Raw genomic sequence first — 23,295 nt, 5'->3', positions numbered from 1 at the left:
TGATCCAAGAGGTCCTTCTTTGCCGTTCTTGTATTGAGTTATAGCTCTGTACACGAAAGGAATGAGACCCTCCATTGTTGTTTTTTCAAAGAAAGATAAGAAAACGAAACCTGAGGCTTGGACTTTTTAGGCTGTGTGATGGTAGAATGGAGAGGCTACGGGAGGAAGAGATTGGTTTAAAAGGTGTAGAGAGGGTGGTGACGTGGAGTAATCAAACGAAGTCCAGCTCTTCACGCTAAGCCACGTAAGACTTTACAGTGTAAACCCACGCCAAGAAGAAATTTTTTATTAGAATGGATTTTAAATTGTTGTTACCATAATTAATAATTAATATTTGATCAGGAGTAGATAGAGATCATTGCCTCCAGAAATTTTAATTTTTAAATGGAACTACGTTGATTATTAGTTTATTTTAATATATTATTACCTTTTAACTCTTTATTATTAAAGGAAAAGTTTAAAAAGTTGATTTTTTTTTATTAATTTAACTAAATAAAAAATTTAATAGATTCATATTTAATAAATTAAAATTATATTTTTACTAAATTTAATTTATTTATTTATTTTTTTTTTTAAATAACCAGAAAACTTCATTAATTCAAAAGAGAATAAAAAAATAATATGAGGAGGAGGAATATCAATCCAAACTCCTTGACCTGACTCAGAATGAGTCGATGTTGCTATAATACGAGCGACATTATTCGCAGATCTATGAAAAAAACACATTTTGCTTCCTTATAACTAGATAAAAGCAGTTTACAATCTTGAATCAAAAGGCCAAAAGACGATAAATCATCTAACAAAACACAATTAATTGACATCACAAGTTAAATTATAATTAATTAGTTTGAAATAATTATATTGAATTTAAACTGTATATTTTATTTTCATTAAATATTTTTTTGAAAGCAATTTTTATTAAATATAAATATTCTACTAATAAATACTTTAATCCTTTAAATATAAATATTACATTCACCTCCTAAATGTAAATACAGTCTTTGCTATCTAACTATAAATATTATTGCGTACTTTTTTCTGAATCCGGAGAACTTGAAAGATGAAAGCTGTGTCTAAACTTGCAGCCACAGGCCACAGCTAGCAGCTGGCCATCCATATCTTCCTTTGGATTCATTTCATTTTCTCTAGTTTCTTGCATCTCACCAAATCTCACTAAATAATCTCTTGTTTATGTCTTTTTTTTTTTTTTAAATATTATTTTGATAGTTTCGTTGGGCTGTGTAAGGTTTTTTTAATATGGTTGGTCGGTTTGCGATGATAATATAGTATTTCCCTTTAAATTCATTTATTTTTTATTTTTTCATTATTATCAGTTTGTTTAGATGTGGTTTTAGAGTAAGCACGTTTGATAGAGCTGGTGGAGAATTCCTCAGACGCCACTTGTATTCTCCCAGTATCTAATGAAACAATCTTCTTATGCTTACCCATTTAATTTATAATCAAAAGAATTATTCAAACCAATTGAATTAAAATAATTCAATTCAATCTTTTTTTTAATTTTTATTTTATCAATTCACTTTATTTAATCGAATTTACTTTTTAAAAAAAATTAATTCGTTGAACCAAATCAAATTTATTCTGTTCTGTAGCTATCAAAATGGTGATAGCAAAATGGCAAGAGATCTCTTTTTATGATATCCAAATCTTATTTTCCAAATTAGTTTCCTAGCCTTATAGATATTATTTTCAAGATCCAAGAAATTTATTTTATTTTATTTAAATTCCTACAGCTGTGAGATGGTGTTCAGCTGACTAGTTCACTATATATCATTTCACTCAGAATATTTTGAGATTTTTTAGACTTTTTCTTTTCCCTTTCCAAAGGTTTTTGCGTCTTTCTTTAGTTTGCGTAATTTTTACACATTACTGTTTGTAGTAGTAGCTAAATCCATTTCGTCAGTCAAAATCTTGGAGTTCATATCAGCCCAAATCTGACTATAAATAAAATTTAAAAAAAAATCATGGAGTAAAATTTTTTATTGATTATATGTTTAATTTTGTTTATGTATTTATTGAAAATGCACTTTTAATCTATTTTAGTCTTTGTTTAAGTTATTTCACAATTCCAATTTAAACTCAATTCAGATTAAAAATTAATCAGGCCAAATTTCTTGTTTTTTTTTTTTTTTATTTCACTCTAAAAGGAAAAAACTCTTTTTTTTTTAATTTCTTGATTTAGCACAAAACATTAAGAAATTCATTTCTTAATTTTCTTAATATTTAGATCAAATTAATTTTAAATTGAAATATCACTAAATTGAAGATTCTCAAGAAATGCAGTGGGTGAATAAACCAATTTATTTGACTCAATTTGGATTAATATGTCCTTAGGTTGAAAGAGCCCCTGTCCATGTAGCTAGTTACAAATTCTGAAACAACATGTGGATCAAGATTTGCCGTTGGATCTTGAAAATCTTCATCTTAGACCTTCACAAGCTCTAAATACTTTTATTAATTTAATTTGGCTCTTCTTTTCCTTGAATAAGAAGAGCGTTGACATGAAAGTTATGCTTAGCTCGCCTCATCAAAATACCAACTCCATTTGTCTATCTTGCAGATGAAGTCATTGTTTACATCAGACAGTCACATTCTAATCCGGCCGTCATTTTCTTAATCCAATAATTAATTTTTTTATTATATTTATTGGCTTGAAAGCAGAGATGTATCACGCAGTGTACCTTAAGCGAAAGCGAAAACTGCGTGCGATTGGGGAAGACAGGTGAGGTTAGGTAAAGGGAAATGGTGTCAGCTTGTCGCAGTCCAAATTGGTATTATTTCCTCTTCTGAAACCACACAATCCCCAACAAATAAAAGTAAACACGTAGCCATCACTCCCTTTCTATTAAACTTGAGCAGGGCTTAACTAGAAGTTTCTAAATGACACATTATTTTTATTTTAAATTGATGCAGGTAGTATGGCGAATTTAAAATTTTAAGTTACGGAAGTTAAATTTTATTATTTTAGAAAATTTTTCTATTAATATAAGTATTAAAGACAAAATTAAAAAGTTAAAATAATTAAACAAAATTTACATAGATAAAATTTTGTAAACTGTATGAATTTTTCTATTTAATTTTTTAGTGTGAACAATTTAATTTATTATCCATATAAATACTATTTAATTTTAATTATATTTATAATTTATTTTTTAAAAAAATTAATCCAACTCATAATTTATTAAACTCAATTTTTTTAAAAAAAAAATTTTAATTTATTTTTCATAAATTTAAATAATCTAATATATAATTTCAATTATATAAATAAAATTAAATAAAAATAATTATTATTAATTATTATTAAAAAGTGATTGTAAAAAATAAATATAAATAATTTAGCTTATAAATATTTAAAAAATATATTAATATATTTGAAATTAAAATATCAAAAATTAAAAGTAAATTTTTTAATTGCTATAAAATTAATATTTAGTGTTGTGATTTTATTTATGATAGAATAATTATCAAGTTTTTAACATTCACTCATTCAAAGTATTAAAATTACACGAATAAAAATATTTATATATTTTATAAAATTAAGTTATTTAGTAGTTTATTAAAAATTTATTAGTAAATTTATTTAAACTTTGATAAAAAAATAAATAATATAGATATTTAAATTTATAAATACTAAATAATACGTGTATTTAAAATTATATAAATTTAAAATATAAATATTCAATATAAATTAATGGTATAATTTTCAAATGGGGATGAACTAATAAATTTTTTAAAAATTTAGGAACTTAATAATAATTTTTCTATCGTTTATTTAGAGTCAAAGAAAAATTACCTAAACACACCTAAGTAATTTAAAAAATTTTCTTAAAACCCATTGTTGATCCGTGTCAATGGTTGTGGGATTCAATATATCTCTCATACACAACTGCACTCAAGCGTAACATATTTATGAGAGGTTCAATATCGAGAGAGTCTAATATAATATTATGTTAAATTTAGATAAAATTTAATTCACTTGAAAAATAAAATTAATTAAAGGAAGAGGAATGTCTAAAACTTTATAAGGAACATATTATTCTATAGAATTCAACATTATCTCTATAGAATCATCTGGTCGAATCGATTTCAATCCAATATTTTTTTGGCAGGAGTTATAGGTTCAATAGACTTCAAAATTTAAATTGGTTTTTTTCAAAAACATTCAGATTCAAAATAATTTTGGCTTAAAAAAAAGGTATTGTCTAAAATAGTTTTTATTTGAAGCTGTTTAAATTTAGTTTCAGTTTCAGTTTAATGTTTTTAAAACTGTAATGATAAAATATTTTATGTATTATAATATATAAAAATTTATGAGATTTAAATCTATAATACACCATATCTATAATTTTTATGATAAAGAAAATTAAAGGCAATAAATATAATTTTTTAAAAAAATAAATTTTGAATCAGGCCGATTTTAATTTGAAAAACCGACAGTTTAAATAGCCTTTTAACTGGTTCAAATCCCAGTTTAAAAACAATGTCAATCCAACTAATAAACGAGAAATATTTTATTGATTCAAATGTCAAATTTAACTGGTTTCTAGTCCAATTTTCAGTTTGAACCCGAGCATGGCCAAATTGGTGATCGTCTATGGCCAACTTGGGGAATCAGCATCAGGTGCCTTTCTCTCAACTTCTAACAAAGTGGGTCATCTATATGATTCAGTATCAAGTGTGCTTAGTACTAAAATAAAACTGATAAATAACCACTTACCGATGAAATTAAGTAAAAACCCCTTATTTAAATAAATAAAATAAAAAAAAAAAGATAAAACCACTTATTAAATAAACATATAGGAAGCGAGATTAAGTAGTTATAATTAGTGGATTAATTCTATCTTTCTATTTTAGTCATAAACGAAGATAATGATTCAATTAAATTTTCTTTTATTCACTTAAGAGAAAGAAAAGTTGAGATTTTAAATTTTTTTTAGAATATTTTTATTTCAATTTGGTGTGATTTTAAATGTTTTTCGAGAATATTTTTATTTCAATTTAGTGTGAATAAAAAGTAAAATTAAAAAAATTAAAAAGAAATTTTTAAATAAATTTGATTTATTATAAATTCAAAAGATATTAAAGTGAGTTATATTTATTTTTTTTATAAAGGGACTCACTTATTTATATATTGAAGGTAGTTTGATTTATGATGATCTGAATTAGGTAACGATGATATGAATTAGGTAAGTATTTTCTAAAATTAGATATTTACACACATGCATAACGTTTTGTTTTGTTTTTTTTTTTTTTTAAATTTCAGTCTTGCTGCAGTGGATAGGAACCTAATTTTAGTTTAATTTGACTGTTGGATTGCTTAGCAAAAAAGAAGTTAATAATGGATAATATCGATTTCTGAATAATAACGGATGCTAGTATAAGAAATAAATTAGTAATAATGATTATTAAATCCGTTATTATTTTATTATTAATTTTTATAACGGATACACGAATATGTTACTAAATGATTTTTATTTTCATTATATAGTAATTGATACTCAAATTCATTATTATTTTATTACTAATTTTTATAATGAATACGAATATATCACTAAATGGTTTTTATTTTCATTATATAATAATGGATATTCAATTTTGTTATTGAAGTGCAATTTGTTTACACATTTTAATAACGGATTATTAAATTCGTTACTAAAGTAAAATTTCTAACTTGAAGATTTCTCTCTTTCTCCTTTCCTGTAATTCACATTTATGAGCACAGCAAATAAAATCTCTAATTTTCTCTTCATCGATCCCAGCTTTCCTCCTAGATTAATTGAGGTCGTTGTCCAAATTTATCATCATCGATATATCGCCGTCTCTTTTCTCCTCCTTTCACTACATTGTCGACGCTTTCTCTCCTCCCCTCGGTACATCGCAGCTTCCTTCCTCTCCTCTCAATACATCGCCATCATACGAAGGCACTATTGTCGTCCCCTTCCCTCCTCTCGATACATCGCAGCTACTGATCGTGTATTATTGAATTCTCTTCTTCAAGATCTACATTTCCCATTCTCTAGATACTCTATTTTCATTCTTTAAAATTTATTTTTGTTATTTTTATTTTTAGATACTCTATTTTCATTCTTTAAAATTTATTTTTGTTATTTTTATTTCTTTACTATTTATCTTGAATTTGAAAATGTTTTGTTTGTTATTTTGATCCAATGCAGTATCTTGACTATCACTTCTGGATTTATTATTCTGAATTTCTTGACTATCACTTTTTCAAAAAAAATCTTAAAATTTTTTTTTACTAACTTAACATAGAGGATAAATTGGAATATACATATATAAAATAAATGGATTTTGGTATTGGCATTTGAGCTGTCCTCCATACAAAAACAATGTGTGAATTATGCTACCTATTAGAATGTTTTCCAGGTGCCATTTGGCCTTCTGTTTAAATCATCTTTTAATTTTTATTTTTATCAAATAAAGAGATGTGAGAAAACATAATTTATTAATCAGAAAAAATAGTCATATAACATAATTTATTCATCAGAAGAAATAGTCATCTCCTCTCACGAGGTTTAAACTATAAAGAAAAATCAAATATAATCAGACTCAACTTAACAAAACTTGTTTAATTATTTAATTAGTTATTTTTAAAATACATCGTAAAATCACAATACTTTTAAAAATATAAAGTTTTTTTTTTTGTAATTATATAACATACACACATAGCATATAATGTGACTTTTTCATAAGTTCATTAACTGCTAAATAGATGGTGGTAGGCTACATCAACGTATAAGATTTAATTAATTATTTTTAAAATTCATGATAAAATTATAAAAATTTATAAATAATATGGTTAAATTGATAATTTTTCTACATTGAGTTATTGGTTACGAGTTATTAAAAGTACGAAACAAAATAATTAAAAAATTATCAATTACAACAATATAAGGTAAATAAAAACAAATAATTCTATCAAATAATATAAAGCAACTAAATTTAAAAATATACTCAATTGTTAATTATTGAATTATTAAATTTTATTATTTGCTTTTAATTTAAATATATTATTTATATTAAATTATTATTAAAAAAGGTTACTGTATATAAATCATATATAGAATGAATATATTAATATAAATATAATCAATTTAATTACATAGATGTAAATTTTAACAATTTTATTATGTTGATTTATATTTAAATTATATGCATACTTTAATTTATGAAATTAATTAGCAATAATAAATATAAGATAATAGTAAAAGCACATGTAAAAACTTATGATAGCAGTGATAATAATAACAAAGGAGTAAGAAAGATAGATTTAAGAAATATAATTAAAAAAAATAATAGAAAGAGTGTGTACTGAGAGAGTAATTTTATAGCAATAAAAAGGAAAGAAACAAATAAACTAACAATATATATAATCACATAATTTAGTATTAATCTTTTAAAATTAAAAGATGAGAGAAATAATATAAATATAAAGTAAAAATCGACTGAATATTTAAAATAAATATTATTTATATCATGATGATTAAGAGAGTATTTATAATTTTTTTTTATTAAAAAATATTTTTAATATTATTTAATATTTACAATCTAGTATTAACTATTTTATATTTATTATGTAATATACTAAATGTATTCCTTATATAGTCGTAGAATTAACTTAATGTTTTAAGAGATCTAAAATCAAATTATAAACAATTGTATTTTCTAATGATTATACTATAATTTTAAATAATATTACAGTAAAAAAAATCATAATTAATATTAAAATATAAAATTAATACAAATATTTAGATAAATACAAATGATTTAATTTTTAACCTATTTAAGAAGTTTATAAATAAAGTCTAATTACGAGTTTACACAATAACTATTTTTAAAAGTTTAATCAATAAATCTATTTATAAAACTACTCACTCGTAAGTTTACTTATAAATTTAAAATCAAATCGAGTCACGAATATTAATAAATTAAATATTATTGAGATAAATTTAATTTATTTATTAAATAAATCTAAAAATTAAATTCAAATTTAGCTTACTTAAAAAATAAGTCGGAGTTGGATCAAAATTTTCCATTACCACCTACGCATATAAGCAAGAAGCCCTAGCTAATCATTTAATTTAAAGTTCTATTAAAGGGAAAGACAATAACGATGCAAGAAATGCCTACCTCTGAATTATCCTGGAGATGCCTTAAGAGCCAGTCGTATCTTCTTGAGCATCCATCTGAAGCAGTACATTAAAATGTCCAGACTAAAGCAATCAACGTAGAGCACATCACAGACCAAGTAAATATAGCACCTTCGGAGAATAAAGACTGGGATGAGTACCTAAGCCAATATAATAAAACGATCATGAACAGCCCCTCGAGACAAAACCAGAATCAATTCAATTGTTACTCAAAATGAGATAGAGCAGCATCAATGTTGCATTTTACGTTGCTTGTGCAGAGAAATGCCTTTGCTTTCAAATTAGTTGATTCTAACTTAACCAAATGCTCCACACAATAACACTAATGTTGGTAATCTTAGATGATTTTTGCATATCCAGTTCCTAAAATGACACAGTTGCTCCCATATCCAAATTAAAAATAACCTATACTCAGCCGCTAACATATCTATACTTCTATGAAATAAATGAGACTTGGAGAAATTATATTCATTCCGCCATAAGAAATTAAGCATTTTAACTGGAAACTTATAAAATGAAACATATCAAATGCTATTGGCCTCATTTGTCAAATACCAAACCCAAGAATCTTATCCGAATACAAAGAATGGCTCTAATTATAAGAACATTCCAGAACTATACATACAAACTAATATGTCTTTATGAAATCCTGACAATGTAAATGTAAATAAACATGAAGTCACAAATCTCGACTCACCTCTCACAACATTACATTATCACATCAATCTTCAAGTCGTCTTTTACTCAACTTTCTCTATACTTTCATCATATCTGGAAGCTTGCTTAGTACCTCCAATCATATGATTGGTATACTCAGAATTAATGAGCCAATCATTTTTATAAATTACCACTTTATCACACACGTTTATAAAAGTTACTTTATCCTAGCTTCTTCTATTGTTGATACAAATCTAACTCTTCCTTTATTGGAATCAAGGCATGCATTTTACCTCCATTTGAGATTGATGCAGCAACAATTAGCTTTTCTTGCCACAATAATATTTGTCATTCTTTTTGTTTGTTTCTTTTTTCTTTCTTTTTCAAAAGAAACTTCCTTCTATATTTAGTCATAACTCCAAACATTTGCTTGTTCGAAGTCTTTTGATTGGCCAAGGGATTCTCTAAACTATCTCGTGCTAGTAGTCTTTAGGCTATAAATCATAATTCTTCTTTTTTTTGGGAGATTTACAATTTAGTCTCTGGGTATTGCCATTATTAACAAGTCAGTTCCTGTATTTTTAGAAACCTATTAAAACGTCCTTAAATTTTCTTTCCGTCAACGAAATAGTCATTCCATTTATTTTTGCCGTTAAAAATATAGTAAAAGACCAAATTACCCCCTCCTCCTCCTTCCTTTTCTTCTTCATCAATTCTTCCTCTTTCTTCTGCTTCTTCTTCTGCTTCTGCTTCTTTTGCTTCTTCTTCTGCTTCTTCTGCTTCTGCTTTTGCTTCTTCTTCTCCTTCTTCTTCTTTTCCTTCTTCTGCTCCTTCATCATCTTCTTTTTCTTCTTCTTCTTCTCCTTCATCATCATCATTATCTTCTTCCTTTTTGAGGAGGAGGAGGAGGAGGAGGAGGAGTGACTATTTCGTTGACGGAAAGAAACGATAAGGACATTTTAATAGATGTAAGAAAAGATAGAGACTATTTCGTTGACAAAAAGAAACGATAAGAACGTTTTAATAGGTATGAAAAAAGATAAGGACGTTTTAATAGATTTATGAAAATATAGGGATGGACGATTTCGTTGACGGAAAGAAACGATGAGGATGGACGATTTCATTGACGGAAAGAAACGATAAGGACGTTTTAATGTATATGAGAAAAGATAAGGACTATTTGATTAACGGAAAGAAACGATAAGGACGTTTTAATAGATATGAAAAAAGATAAAAATGTTTTAATAAATTTTTGAAAATGTAGGGACTAACTTATTAATAATAACAATATCCAAGGACTAAATAAGGGATTTTATTTGAGGGTAAAATTGGATTTTAAAAATTCTCTCTCCTCCTTTATCTAATTTTAACGGAAAAGAGGATGGAAGGACTATTTCGTTGACGGAAAGAAAACATAAGGACGTTTTAATATGTTTTTAAAAATACAGGGACTGACTTGTTAATAATTGCAATACCCAGAAACTAAATTGTAAATCTCTTTTTTTTTTAATTAATAATCTTATTTTTCAGATTAAAGGTTGAAAGTTTAGTTAAAACATACCTCATAGTACTGACTAATTATCATATTAGTCTATAAGTCAGACCTAAGTTTATTCTCAAATCATTGCCACGTTATCTCGTTTCTTCATGTGAATAGTATTGCTAGAAATTCCTATACTTCACTGGTGCTTTAGCATCTTTAATGTAATAGAATAAAATCGTCCTCTATTGTTATTCAGAACATATACAATCTTTCCTGGCTTTGATTTTCTATTTTCTAGTCTACTTGTCATTAGTTGATGGTGTAACATTGCTTCTGCCAATAGTGCTCCATAAACCTTTCCCCTTCAAACAGCATTGGATCGTTGTGGTTAATATATGAATAATTGTAATAAGAATTATATTAAGAAATTTCCTAGAATAGGTTAAAAAGTCATAATGTTCTATTTAAATATGAATCTCCTTAATAAATTTTTTCTAAATATATAATTAATATTACAATATATCATATAAATTATTCTTAAAGCCCTGAGAATAACTTTTTAGTTTCAAGCTACACACCCTCATCTAATCCCTGACCTTCTACTATTGACACCACTTTTAAAAAAATTGAGCAGATCATTTAGAATAGAAAAAGACACTCTTAAGTAAACTTTTCATTAATCTTAACAAGATAATTGCAAGAATATGATTAGGGTTACTATATAAGATCCATCAAAGCGGCAAAAAACTCTCACTGAAATAAGATTTTTAGCTCTCATTTCACTGTCATCCTCAAATCTAAAACTATAAACAAGCACAGCTATTTATAACCATAAAAAAATCCCACATTCAGAAATTGTTGTTCGTAGGACTAAAATTATATTGAAAATTAATGCAGCCATATTATAAATAAACTTGCTATCTAAAGGCAACAAGGATGAGTGATTCAAACTTGAAAATGCTTTATCGACATGATGGTAGCTAGAATTGAAACTATTACGACAACAAGGAGAATTGTCAAAGCGGAACGAGATGTGCTTAAGAATTTCAAAATGACTTCCACATGTGCCCTATACTTGTGGACGATCTTGTTGTTAAACCACGTGGAGCTGCTAAAAATAGTGGCGCCAAGCTTAGTTGAATTGGTTTTACTTTTTACGCATATTATACCTATAACTAACTCATGCAAAGCTCATGTTCTGTTTATTGTACATATTATGTACAGTAAGCACTCAGCTGAATTTAATGAGAATAAAAGCTTCTTTTCTCTAAAATTTCATCACGCTCTCAGAGCAATTTTTTTTTTCTTCCTCATTCCTGCCTGTGAATTTTCTACAGCAACCATAGCCATTACTATTCGAACTACCTATACGGATTCATATTTCTTGCATCCAAATGAAACTCCAACACTGATTCTTATTTCTCACCCACTAATTACCACTTATAGGAAAGGTAATAAGGATGGTTTTACTGTCAAAGAATAAGCTGAAATTTTTTTATGGCACTTTAAAGGCGCTTTCTACTAATAATCCTCTGTAGTCTACTTGGGAGCATTGCAATATACTATGGTGCTTTCCCGGATAGTTTGCTTCTCTTTCACCTTCCATCACACATATTGTCTTACGAATTGATAAGGCTACTAATATTTAGAAAGATTTGGAGGAGAGATTTTTTCAAGGCAAAATTTTGAGGATTTCAGATAAGCAAGTTAAAAGGTCGGCTACCAATCACTTACTGAATTAAAAACTCTTCGGGATAAATTGTTAAAACTTCAGACTATGGCCTCTGTCTTCTTAGTTGCTTGCCCTTACAGTGCTTTGAATAAAGTGAAGCAGTACATGGAACACGATTATGTGATCCATTAAAAGCCTCAATGAACGATTTGCAAATGTGAAATCACTGATCATGGCATTAGATCCTTCCCCTTCCATTAACAAGGCTTTTTCCCCAGTGATTTGGCAGGAGAATCCCAGATCTGCTCACGTGCAGCAATTTAGACCTTCAAATGGAAAACATACTGCTGGATCATTTGGAGATACTCGGTATTATACATATCGTGGTAGACATAGAAACGCAATTGTGTTACAAGGATAGATATCCTCCTAATTATAAACCAAGGGGATTTAACACTGCTGTTAATAATGTACCTGCTGTTGATAATTCTCAGGGGCATGATAATCATCTCAATCTTACTCGCTCCAGATCAATTAGCTCTTCTTAATGGCTCTTACACGGATTCCTCTGTGCCTGTTACCACACCTAATTACTAACAAGATTCACCAACGGGTAAGACCTTGACCTTGTTCTCTTTCTCAAATCCTAGTCTCTAGATAACGGATACGATAGCAACAAACAATAAACTCATTCACTCAATTGTTTCAATTCTTACCATCACATTTCACCTATACTTTTACCCTTCCCAATGATTCAGAACTTGCTGCTAAAATTGCAGAAAATAGAAGAATTATTACTTGATGATGTCCTTTTTATCTCAGAATTTGCTTTCAATCTCGTCAGTACTAAACTCACAACTTCGTGCTAATTGTTGCTAACGTTCTTAGACTCATGCTTGTTTCATATAGGACTCAACTCCATGAAGACGAGTACTCGGCTGATATCAGAAATGGCCTTTACAGAATGGTAACTCCGGCCTCTCACAGAGTTCTTGCTATTACCAACGCCTTCGACAAATGGCACTTCAGACTCGGTCCCCCATACAATTCCAAACTCCATCTTGTTCGGATATATATCCTACTCTTCTCTAGTAGTAATAATGTCTGTGATGCATGTCATTTTGCAAAGCAAAGACAACTTCCTTTACAGCCCATGTTGTGATTATTTCTTATTTTTGTTTTTATGGTTGTTTTGTGGGAATATCTTAAGCCACGCTTATCGCAGATGCTTTGTAATGAGCAATGTCTCCTTAGAAATCGCCCAAAAGGGACGTGGCTTCGTGTTGAGCATCCTGCAGGGTGTACCAGAAAGCCGATCAAACAAATGGGCAAGGACGTCTTCATCAAGACAGTTACTTTTATTGTAATTGATTAGATTGCCAAGACATCTAACATTTTCAGCAGGCCTCCAAGGGATTCCACAGGCTCGAATGTTTCTGGCCTTTTGATGCAGCTTTTGCAGTGGAAAAGAAATACCATCTCGCGCAAGATTTGATGCATCATCCATTCCGAGTAGAAGAGAGAGAAACTACAAGAGGGTTTGCAATCTAAAGATCACTATTGTATCATCACAAGGGATTATTAGTGTAAGAAACCAAGAACTCTGGTCTGCAGTGAAATTGTTAAGGTTGACTAGCTCTAAAGTATATACATCATAGATGAGACACGCACGTCGATGTACGGAAAAAGACGGCTCTCCTCGTAAAACTATCATTACCTTCAACGAATATGATTCAAACGGTTGTTTCAGCTAGCAGTAAGGTATGCCACCAACCACATTCAACATTTTTGGGCTGACAACCTTCAATGGGAACACGAGAAGGAATGTTGCGGTCAATTGAATCACCCAAGCCAAGCTGGATGCCAACAAAACATAAGTAAAATCACGTTATTTGGGCAAAAATATTTTGGTACGAAGGATTTAAGGGTCATTCTTACCTGACCGTATTTGTTCCATCCCCAACTATACACCTGTCCGTCCTCTACATTCACAAACAGAGAGCAGAACAAAAGAACTTGGATTATGTCAAATAATTATTTTTTAATAACTAATATGTTCAAGTAATTTACCTGTCAGAATTGCACTATGTCGAGCCCCACAAGATACCATTTTTGCACGCTTACTTTCCAAACTTGGAGCATCCAAGAGTGTCGGCCGAGTCTGGAGTTAAGACACCCAATAAAACCGTTGGTTAATTTACATCCATCAGGTACTCCTTTAATCCAAATGTAAGAAGCGAACAGTAATAGCAGCCATTAGTAAAATCCATGTGCAGATAAATGAGCTCAAGGCATCTTTATCATGCAAATTTATTACAAAATATGACAGATTCCATCCTTCAAATATTAGTAAATGAGAAAAACACAAAGCATTTGAACAGTTTGCTAAGAAATGGAGAGAGGTTTTCTCATGCTTTTTACTTTATTCTATAATTGGGTCATCTAAAATTTTATTTGATCAACATGAGGCAGTCAGGTGATCAACAGTTTCATATCCCCACAAAAAGAATGTCAGTTTGTTATGTACCTCATCCTGGTCGGCTCCATTTCCCAGTTGTCCAAACTGATTCCCACCGAAGGCATATACACGTCTGTTGGCAGTTATACAAACAGTATGCCATAGTCCAGCAGCAACACTTTCTACTTGAATTGACGATAAAGTAGGTATACAAGTAGGCCTCAGCTGATCATTTGTGCTTCCTTGGCCACACTGGATCATGAGGATGACATGGAATAGAAATATTCTACAATTATCAGTCTTCAGAATTTTTAAAAACGCAAAAAAAAGAAATGAAATAAGCTCACTAGCCATGTGTCAAGTATCACATGAAGAATAAGAAGAATAATAAGTGAGAATTGAAGGGAAAAATAAGAGGAAAATAACAAATGGGGCAACAGAATTGTGACAGAATAGGAAGGCAGTTTCTCAGGTTGGGCTGATAAAATCCGGTGCTCCTTCTGCTACAGTAGAACAATCACTCTTGTAATTTGGATATTTGGAATGCTTGAGGCAAGCTTGAAGGTTCCATCATCCTCACCATCGGTCTTATCTCATCCTTTAAAACCCCTATGAAACTTGATAAGAAGTAATCTTTTCCTAGATTCGGCATAAATCTTTCTAGCCTCACCGTATATCTTTAGACTTACTATGATATTCTTCCACATTTCCTTCTTATCTCATTTTCATCATCTTCACCACTACATCCGCCAATCCTTCTTCCCCAAATTTTATATATAAATATCTTTCGAAATCCTCCCACTCATATCTATTCCCACTCTTGATCCAATTGTGGAACCAAGAATCTGCCTTATCCATTAAAAAGAAGCTAGCAATATTGACCTTCTGATCATCCCTTACTCCATAAATTTCGAAGTATCTAATGCATTTCCTGATCCAAGCCCTCGGCTCCTTCCCTTCAAAGGTTACTTGATCTTAGGGAGAATCTTGAATATACCTTCCACCTCATTAGATCCAGTGCCATTGATTCCAAAATTCTCTGGCAGTGGGTTATTAGAGTCAATCTTCACTCCTCGGGGTCTCCAAAATACCTTTTTCCCTCTAATGATGCTGAGGAGTTACCTCCTTCATTACCTCCTCTGATCTCCTTTATTAAATTTGGATCAAATCTAGCTCACCCAAAAACTAGCTCACGAGAAGGAATATCTAAAATCCTTATAAGGCCACATTACCTCTATCCCAAATGGATGTAGGATCTAACACATCTCTCATGCTCAGAACAACACCGCTCAGAACTACACTGGAGCATGACACATATACAGGATTCTCAACATCGATAGAGAGGCTCTAAAACCATGTTAAATTCAAATCAAGCCTAACTCACCCAAGAAATACCTCAAGGGAAAGGAGTCTCTGACTCTCTTATAAGAGGCACATTACATCTATCCAAACTGATGTAGGATTCAACATTCTTATTCTTCCTTAGGCTCACATTTCTCCTAGTATCAGATTCACGGAATCTTCAATTTTCGGGCTGAACTCTTTATTTTTCTTGCACTCTTCTTCGAGCTTCTACTTCAGTTCTTCCTTATTTCTCCTGAAATCTTCCTGTAGAGCCCTAACTTGATCTTCCAGCTCAAACATCCTGGCTGAATCAAAATTTTGCTGTGCAACTGTGGATCGCGTCATCTTGCTACTTGAGGAATACGACCGCCCTCTTGAAACAGGGCTCTAATACCAAATTGCCATAGGTTACCCTTGGCAGAGACGAATTAGAAGAGATGAGAATTTAGATTGGGATGAGAGAAAATTTGAGAGAAGGGAGGGGAGAGAGTGAGAGAGAGAGAGAGAGAGAGGAGAGAGATTTTATTGATCATGTAGAATGCCCCGTACAGACTCTTTTCCCTCTCTTTACACAGCAGAAACTGCCTTCCCATTCTGTTACTCCATTTGTTATTTCCCTCTTATTTTCCCCTCCAATTCTCACTTATTATTCTTGTTATTGTTCCTGTAATATGTGACAGCATGTATATAGCTCACCTGTCCATAGAGTCCCCATCCAAACGTGAATAGTGCTCCAGCATCTACAATGCGATCAAATGAGGAAACTAATATGACGGTGACCATATGGAAATTGCTAACCGACAATTACACTATTTGCAGAATTAAGAATTCCTCCAAGATGCTATACAAGATCAACTTGCATAAGCAACTAGATGATAAATGCAAGGTAATTGAAAGGTAGGAAGCTCTAAAAAAATTGTTTCAGCATTACAAGAAATAAAATACCAGGGTCTAAATGCTGACCTGTTACTACTGCACTATGACGACCTCCACAAGCTATTTCCTTCACATAACTTCCTGGAAATTTAGAAGCTTGTGCTGATGAATTCAAGCTCCCTTGAGGGACTATCAAGGACCAGTCTTTCCCCGCAGTTGATGTATCAAAGCAAGGAATAAGATGAGGAGAAGAAACCATTTTTATCCGAGATCCCAAACCTAGCTGTCCTTCGCCGCCATAGCCCCAACCCCACACCTGTCCCATATCTGAAACTTCAGTTAAAAACATGATGCATCAAGTGTCTTGCTTTACATCAAAAATCTTCCATAGCTTCGAACTTCAAACAACCTACTTCATACTTCATATAACCTACAAAACTACATTGTGTGACCAAAAAGAGGAGTCTACACCTGAAATTTGCAAGGGTGCACAATCTAGTGACCCAAGAAGCAGTTGGTTTACCTGACAGTGCCAAAGTGTGGCGCCCACCAGCAGCAACATTGGTGATCCTTACTCCAGGACCCAGAGTTACAAGAGAAGGAGACACTGTGAAGAAGTCATCTCCAGATGATAAATTTTCAAACTCTTCTTTCACTGCTGATACTTTTCTCTTTTTATTAACTTCCTCTCCAGCCTTTTTGTCAGATTGAGAAACTGCCCCACCATTTGAACTTGATCCTTGGGATCTTGGACTCGCTGAAGGATTTGACCATTGTAACATTAATTGAAAAATCTAGAAGGGTTTATGCTTTTGTTTGCTAAGAAACGCAAAGGTTTAAAATGTGAATACCTTGTTCTGTTGGCAGTGCACTTTGTTTCCCATTATTATCCTTCTGAAAACTTCCTGCAGCAGCCGACTCACGGATGCTTTTTACAGAGGGAACACACTCTTTCCATCCCCACGTGTACACTTCCCCTGTCACTGCATATTGACTAGTGATGAGCTTATTGAGCTTTTGTTAATGGAATTAGAAATAGAAACCCACTTTGGCCACTTTAGGTGCAAATGAGTCGAGCTGTATCAATCATTAAGGTGTGTAGGCTTCAATTGCTTAGCTTTATGCAAGCTTGAGCTTAACCTGAGCCTACTCCTCATTCTTTTTCATATACTTATAAACTTTTAGTGCAAAAATGTAATTAAGCAGAAGGCTCATAGAAAATTAATGATTTTTTAGTTACTCGTATACAATATTTTACACTAAACAAATATAAAAATTTTTAAAATCCAGTAAACCCAAGTACAAGTTGGTCCACCAACAAAGACCATATGATTTCAAATTTGCAAATTAATGGAGGGCCTACATAGTCTTTTCTCACCTTCAAATCTTTTTTTCCCCTTGCTTTTTATCGTTGTCCAACTACACAGTCCAAAGCTGTACCTTGTAGTTTAATGATTCATTCATTCATATGTCATTCCATTGTGCTGTGAGACCTAAAGACAAATTTCTACTGTTTTAAAAGGACCAATCTTGATAGATTAAAATTGGTCCCTTGATAAGCTCAAATTTTATTTTTCCAACTAGTTTCAATTAAGTTTATAAAAGCAAACTTATAACAGACCTATTTAAGAGCTATTCACTAAGCACATTAATTTGTTTAAACTGATTAAATTGCAAAAGGGGCCATTAATTTGTAATTACTGTAAAACATTATTTCCTTGAATAAGAATTTAATAATTTCTGAATTACTCGTATAGAAGATTTTTTAACATTTTAAAACAAATATAATATTTTCTGAACTCCAGTAAACTCAAGAACAAGCTTGTCCATCCACAAAGATTGTATGATTTCACATTTGCAAATGAAAGGAGGGCTACATAGTCTCATATCATCTTTAAATTTTCTTTCTTTTAATTCCTGTCCACCTGCCTATTCCAAAGGCTATATCATGCATTCCCCTTTTTTCTTGGTACAACTGGCTCTAACTAGAACTCAAACTCCAGACTTCACAGCCTTGGTAGTCTAAAAGCCCATTGGTACTATGTACTGTGGTTTAATGATTCATTTTACTCATAGCATAACTTTCAACTTAAACACAAATTTCTACTATTCTAAAAGAAATAATTTTGATAGTTTAAATCCTTTCCACTAGCTCAATTTTTGTTCCTACTTGTTTCAATTAGGCTTATTATAAAAACAAGCTTTTACCACACCTGTTTTAAGAGCTATTCACTGAGCACTCCTAAATTCCTAATTGACCTGGTTAATTTATTATTTCCTTAAACAAGTGTCAAACGGGAAGACAATTTAATTAGCACAAGAAGTTCCTTGTAAAGTAATGCGCCTTGACGCAAAATCAGCATAAGTTGACATTTTCAAGAAAATGAGCTCCAGGATTCACTACTGCCTATCATATGCCAAATTAAATAGGCAATTAAGGTAGAAAATTACATTAATGTATAACGGAAAGCAAGTTACATTAACATAGCCATTATGCAGCTTTTTTTCCTCACTCCCCTTAAATAAACGAGTAATAAGTAACCGTAAACCAAAATAAAATAGAATACCTGTAACTGATACACAATGTGCCCAGCCAGCCGCTACCTTCACTACTGAAGCTTCATGGGGAAGAGGAAAAGGCTCTGGAATCTCCTTAACAATGTATTGGCACAAACAGAGGCAAAATCAATTCCAACAGAAAATTGCAGCATAAGAATTCACTAACCAGAAGTCACTGCATTACCCCATGCTTCCCAGAAGTTGTATAGCTCTGACCTTCATCCTCCGTTGAACCCCAAGTTATGAGCTTTCCAGATCCTAATTCCACGTTCTCGAGGACATAAGCAACTAAACCGTAACAAATTAAGAACAATTCTGATAACTATTTTCCACCTTTAATTAAGTATAGACTTGAATAATTGTTTTAGCGAATACATTGACAAACTTGAGTATGAAATTCTGGAGACTCTAATCATTCAATTAAGCATAATCTTCGACAGAAAGATTTACTAGAACTAAATACAAATCAAGAGATAAGGCAGGCAGAGCATAACAAAATAAAACATTTGTGAGATCTAGGAAATAAGGTACCGATAATCATACAACTCAAAAATATTTAGCACGCTTTACTATGCTTTATCTAGAAAGAATGCAAGCAAACAAAAAAAGAACGTTCTAGAACCATAGAAGAAGAAGAAGAAGAAGAAGAAACACACAGCCAAACGCGCTCGTACATAAAGAACCTCAAATCAGAACTTCACGGATCCAAATATACGAGAACAAGTTTTGCAAGTCAATTCAGAAATATTGGAAAAATTAAAAGAATCGTCAAAGCACAGATAATCAACCTGAAATGGCCATAGCAAATCCACAGCCACCACCGCAGACATCCTTCCATGAATCACCGCCGTGAATCGATGAGGCCGGAAACGGCACTTGAACCGGAGAGAATATCGGCGACTTCTCCGGCGAAACTCCGGGAAGATAACCCCACATATACACCGCCGTCTCTTTACATTCTTCCATTTTCACATCTTCCTCTCTTTCGTCCCCATTACTCGCCATCCAGACAAACAAATTTCCAAAAAAGGAAAAATTTCCTCACCAAAATGGAAATCACAGAGCGTGCTACGATCAAAGAACAGCCTGCTGGTTAAGCACCAAAACGGAACCGTTGTGTAAATTTTGAGAGAGAACCTTTTTTGGATTATCAAAATTCTGATTATTTTAATCTGGTGCGTATCATTTACAAGGATTTAGCGTATGCCACGTTGGATGCCACGTAATATTTTCTAAACGTGGCATTATCATGACCGCGTCTCTGGATTGTTCCTTTCACGCCAAGAGTTCGTTAGAACTTTCTGGAAGATGAAGCCTTCCCAATCCTCCTGTCAACTTTCAAGCGCTCTTGCTGCTTAACACGTGGGGGCCATTTGCTATTTGTTTTATTTTTCTTATTTAATTTAATCAATTAAACTAATAGTTACAGCTGTGTGTTCTTCGGTGGTGCAGCACAGGAGTCCACCTGTTGATGCTGCGTGGCAAGAGTCATCCGTTGGATTAATTTATCGTCTGATGTTGGATTAAACGGAGGATGAATGGATGATTGGCAATGGGACCAGGCGTGTAGCCGCTCTCACACTGCTTATCCCGTAGTAATCGAGATAGGGGTGGAAACTTTTCAACGGAGCTGAGCGGGTTTCCTGTAACACTGTGGACTGCTTGTATTTAGTTTTATTATGCTCCTGGTGAAATTAATTATTTAATTTTTATAATTTTTAAAATTAATTAAAATATTTTTTATTATTTTAAGAGCTATTTGTATGAAAAAGTAAAATTTTTCATTATTTTATAATTTAATAAAATTATCTAAAATTATAAATATAATTAATTATTTAAAATTATAAACTTTATTATAATTATATATAATTTTAAAATTTAAATTGAAGATAGTATGTTAAATTATTTTATTATATTTATATGATATGTTGATAAATATTATTGATATAAAAAATTTAAAATTTTTAATAATTTTATAATTTAATATAAAATTTTAAAAATTAATATAATTCAACTCAAAATTCTTAAATTTATTCTTTTTAGTTGGTATAAAAAATTATAATATAGTTTCATTTTACTTTTTAATTTTGATTCTCTTAATTCTTTTGGATTTTAATTATATGTACTATGAATACAATATTTTACTTGTGTTTTCAAATATTGATTATATTATTAAATTGTAAAAAAAAAAAAAGTAGAACAGTAAATAGCAACACTATAATTTCTATTTTTTATTATACTAATATAATTTTTTTTATAATTAATATAGTAAAATTTATTATTATGGATGTTTAACAAGATATTTAGAATATAAAAAATTAATAAATATGAGATCGGTTGTAATTTTTATTGAAATCAGTGATAAATAAAAAATTATAATTATAATTTTTTATATAGATAAAATGGAATAAAAATAAATAAATTTAAAAATTTAGAGTGAAATTACATCAATTTTTAATATTTTAAATTAAATTATAAAATAACTAAAAGTTTTAAATTTTTTATTAATATTATTTATTTACATGACATATAAATATAATAAAATAATTCATTATTTTGTTAAGTCATAAAAATACTCTCCTTTTAAATTGGATGTACAATAAAATTTATAATTTTAGATAATTTTATTAATTTTTAAAATTTTAAATTAAATTATAAAATAATGAAAAATTTTAATTTTTCATGTAAATAGATCTCATTTTAAAATAAACTATTTAATTATGCCGTTATGAATTTTTTTAGACAAGAGAAAGAGGATATTATAAATTCTAAAAATATCCTTAATTCTTATCCTTTATCACCCATGATAATACTCTTAAAACAATTCTCAATTCCCTCTTTTTTCCCCTAATTTCACTCTCAAATATTAATAAACAATAAAAAAGCACCACACTGCATATAATAAATATGACCGCAAGTGACAATTCTCATAGAAATTTCCTTTTTTTTTTTCTTTCATTTCTTCATTGGACGCATTAGAATAAACAAAAATCATTTATGAGAGAAATCATGGAGTAGGCCCACCCATGCCACACAACTCATATACATAATTCACAAAAAAAATCTAAAAAATTAAAAATAAAATAAAATTCTCAAAATGGGTTTTTCTACTTTGAGCTTCATCTTTTGCAACCAAAAAAAATTCACAATTAAGTAGACAACCCATCGAATGGCTCCTTGGAGAAGACACCAAGCGAATCGGGCCACCTCATGACCATATGAATACCTTCAATACACTTACAAATTTCACAACCTTAAACTCGATGATTCACTGTTAGAACTCTCTCTTCTTTATTTCTCTCATCTAGAGGAGTATGAATCCAAATGAAGGCAGAGAAGATGAAGAGAAGAGGATGACGGGTTAATAGGATGAGCATCAAGGATCATACAAAAAGAAGAAAAAGAAGAAGAAAAGGAAGAGAGAAAATGCAATACAAATTGAAGAAAAATTGACACTAAAATCAAATGGAAGAGAGATTAATTAAATTTACGGTAGATTAGAATTAGATTTCTTTAATATTATACATATATATAGTATTAGTTTAATTTGATTTGATCGATTTAAATTTTAATTTTATTTAAAAGTTGCTTAACCTAGCTAAAATTTTTAATTAAGAAATGATATTTATAACTTTTCATTTAAAACTAACAAAATTTATTAACTATTAAAAGAATAACTAAATAGTTATATTTTTAAATAATAAGAGACATTTTAAGTGATTCTAAAAATTATAAGAATTAAATAATTAATTTTACTAAAATTCAAGAATTCTATAATCATTTTTTTATATTTAGAATTCAAGAAAATATTGTTTTGTTTTTATTTTGGCACGTATCCTTCAATCTCTATTACTCGTACACAAGTTGTTCTTAAATGAACTTAAATGTAAAAGGTTTGGACTTATTTAAACAAAAAGATGAAAATGGATTTATATGGACATCGACTAAGGTTTAAGGGGCTAGTTTGAATATTTTCCAAATAATCAAATATGTTTTTTAAACTTAACATCTTAGATAATAAAATCAATTTTTTTATTAATTTTGTTGCAATTATACCTTC

General features: G+C 30.2%; 1 protein-coding gene across 10 annotated transcripts; it reads right to left on the bottom strand.

Annotated features, from left to right (window-relative positions):
- Positions 1 to 8,307: 8,307 nt before the first annotated feature.
- Positions 8,308 to 20,407, bottom strand: LOC110619967 (ultraviolet-B receptor UVR8). Of its 10 annotated transcripts, none has more exons than XM_043959227.1 (12): positions 20,024 to 20,407; positions 19,420 to 19,523; positions 19,244 to 19,328; positions 17,528 to 17,659; positions 17,200 to 17,433; positions 16,764 to 17,009; positions 16,497 to 16,540; positions 14,526 to 14,708; positions 14,069 to 14,159; positions 13,937 to 13,980; positions 13,716 to 13,854; positions 8,308 to 8,326 (listed from the first exon to the last, which is right to left on the bottom strand). In XM_043959227.1, exons 1-11 carry the CDS (start codon positions 20,238 to 20,240, stop codon positions 13,732 to 13,734), a joined length of 1,503 nt encoding a protein of 500 aa, XP_043815162.1. In that variant the 5' UTR covers positions 20,241 to 20,407; the 3' UTR covers positions 8,308 to 8,326; positions 13,716 to 13,731. The 10 variants fall into 10 exon arrangements, with proteins under 10 accessions (XP_043815162.1, XP_043815161.1, XP_043815167.1 ...); XM_043959226.1 differs by lacking the exon at positions 8,308 to 8,326 and adding an exon at positions 12,955 to 13,526; XM_043959232.1 differs by lacking the exon at positions 8,308 to 8,326 and adding an exon at positions 12,955 to 13,526 and having other exon boundaries at positions 13,716 to 13,799.
- Between the last annotated feature and the right edge of the window lie 2,888 nt (positions 20,408 to 23,295).

The sequence above is a fragment of the Manihot esculenta genome, chromosome 8 (genome assembly GCF_001659605.2).
Source record: "Manihot esculenta cultivar AM560-2 chromosome 8, M.esculenta_v8, whole genome shotgun sequence".
Taxonomy (NCBI): domain Eukaryota; kingdom Viridiplantae; phylum Streptophyta; class Magnoliopsida; order Malpighiales; family Euphorbiaceae; genus Manihot; species Manihot esculenta.
Note: the sequence above shows the minus strand (reverse complement) of the source record. Positions and strands in the feature narration are given on the sequence as shown.

Bases quoted from the DNA above. Each gene is read 5' to 3' on its own strand.
- LOC110619967 (XM_043959227.1), bottom strand. From the start codon at position 20,240: ATGGCGAGTAATGGGGACGAAAGAGAGGAAGATGTGAAAATGGAAGAA. The intron at 13,981-14,068 runs GTAAATTACTTG...TTGTGAATGTAG, and splicing joins ACATAGTGCAATTCTGACAG to AGGACGGACAGGTGTATAGT. The intron at 13,855-13,936 runs GTAAGAATGACC...GTTGGCATCCAG, and splicing joins GATGGAACAAATACGGTCAG to CTTGGCTTGGGTGATTCAAT.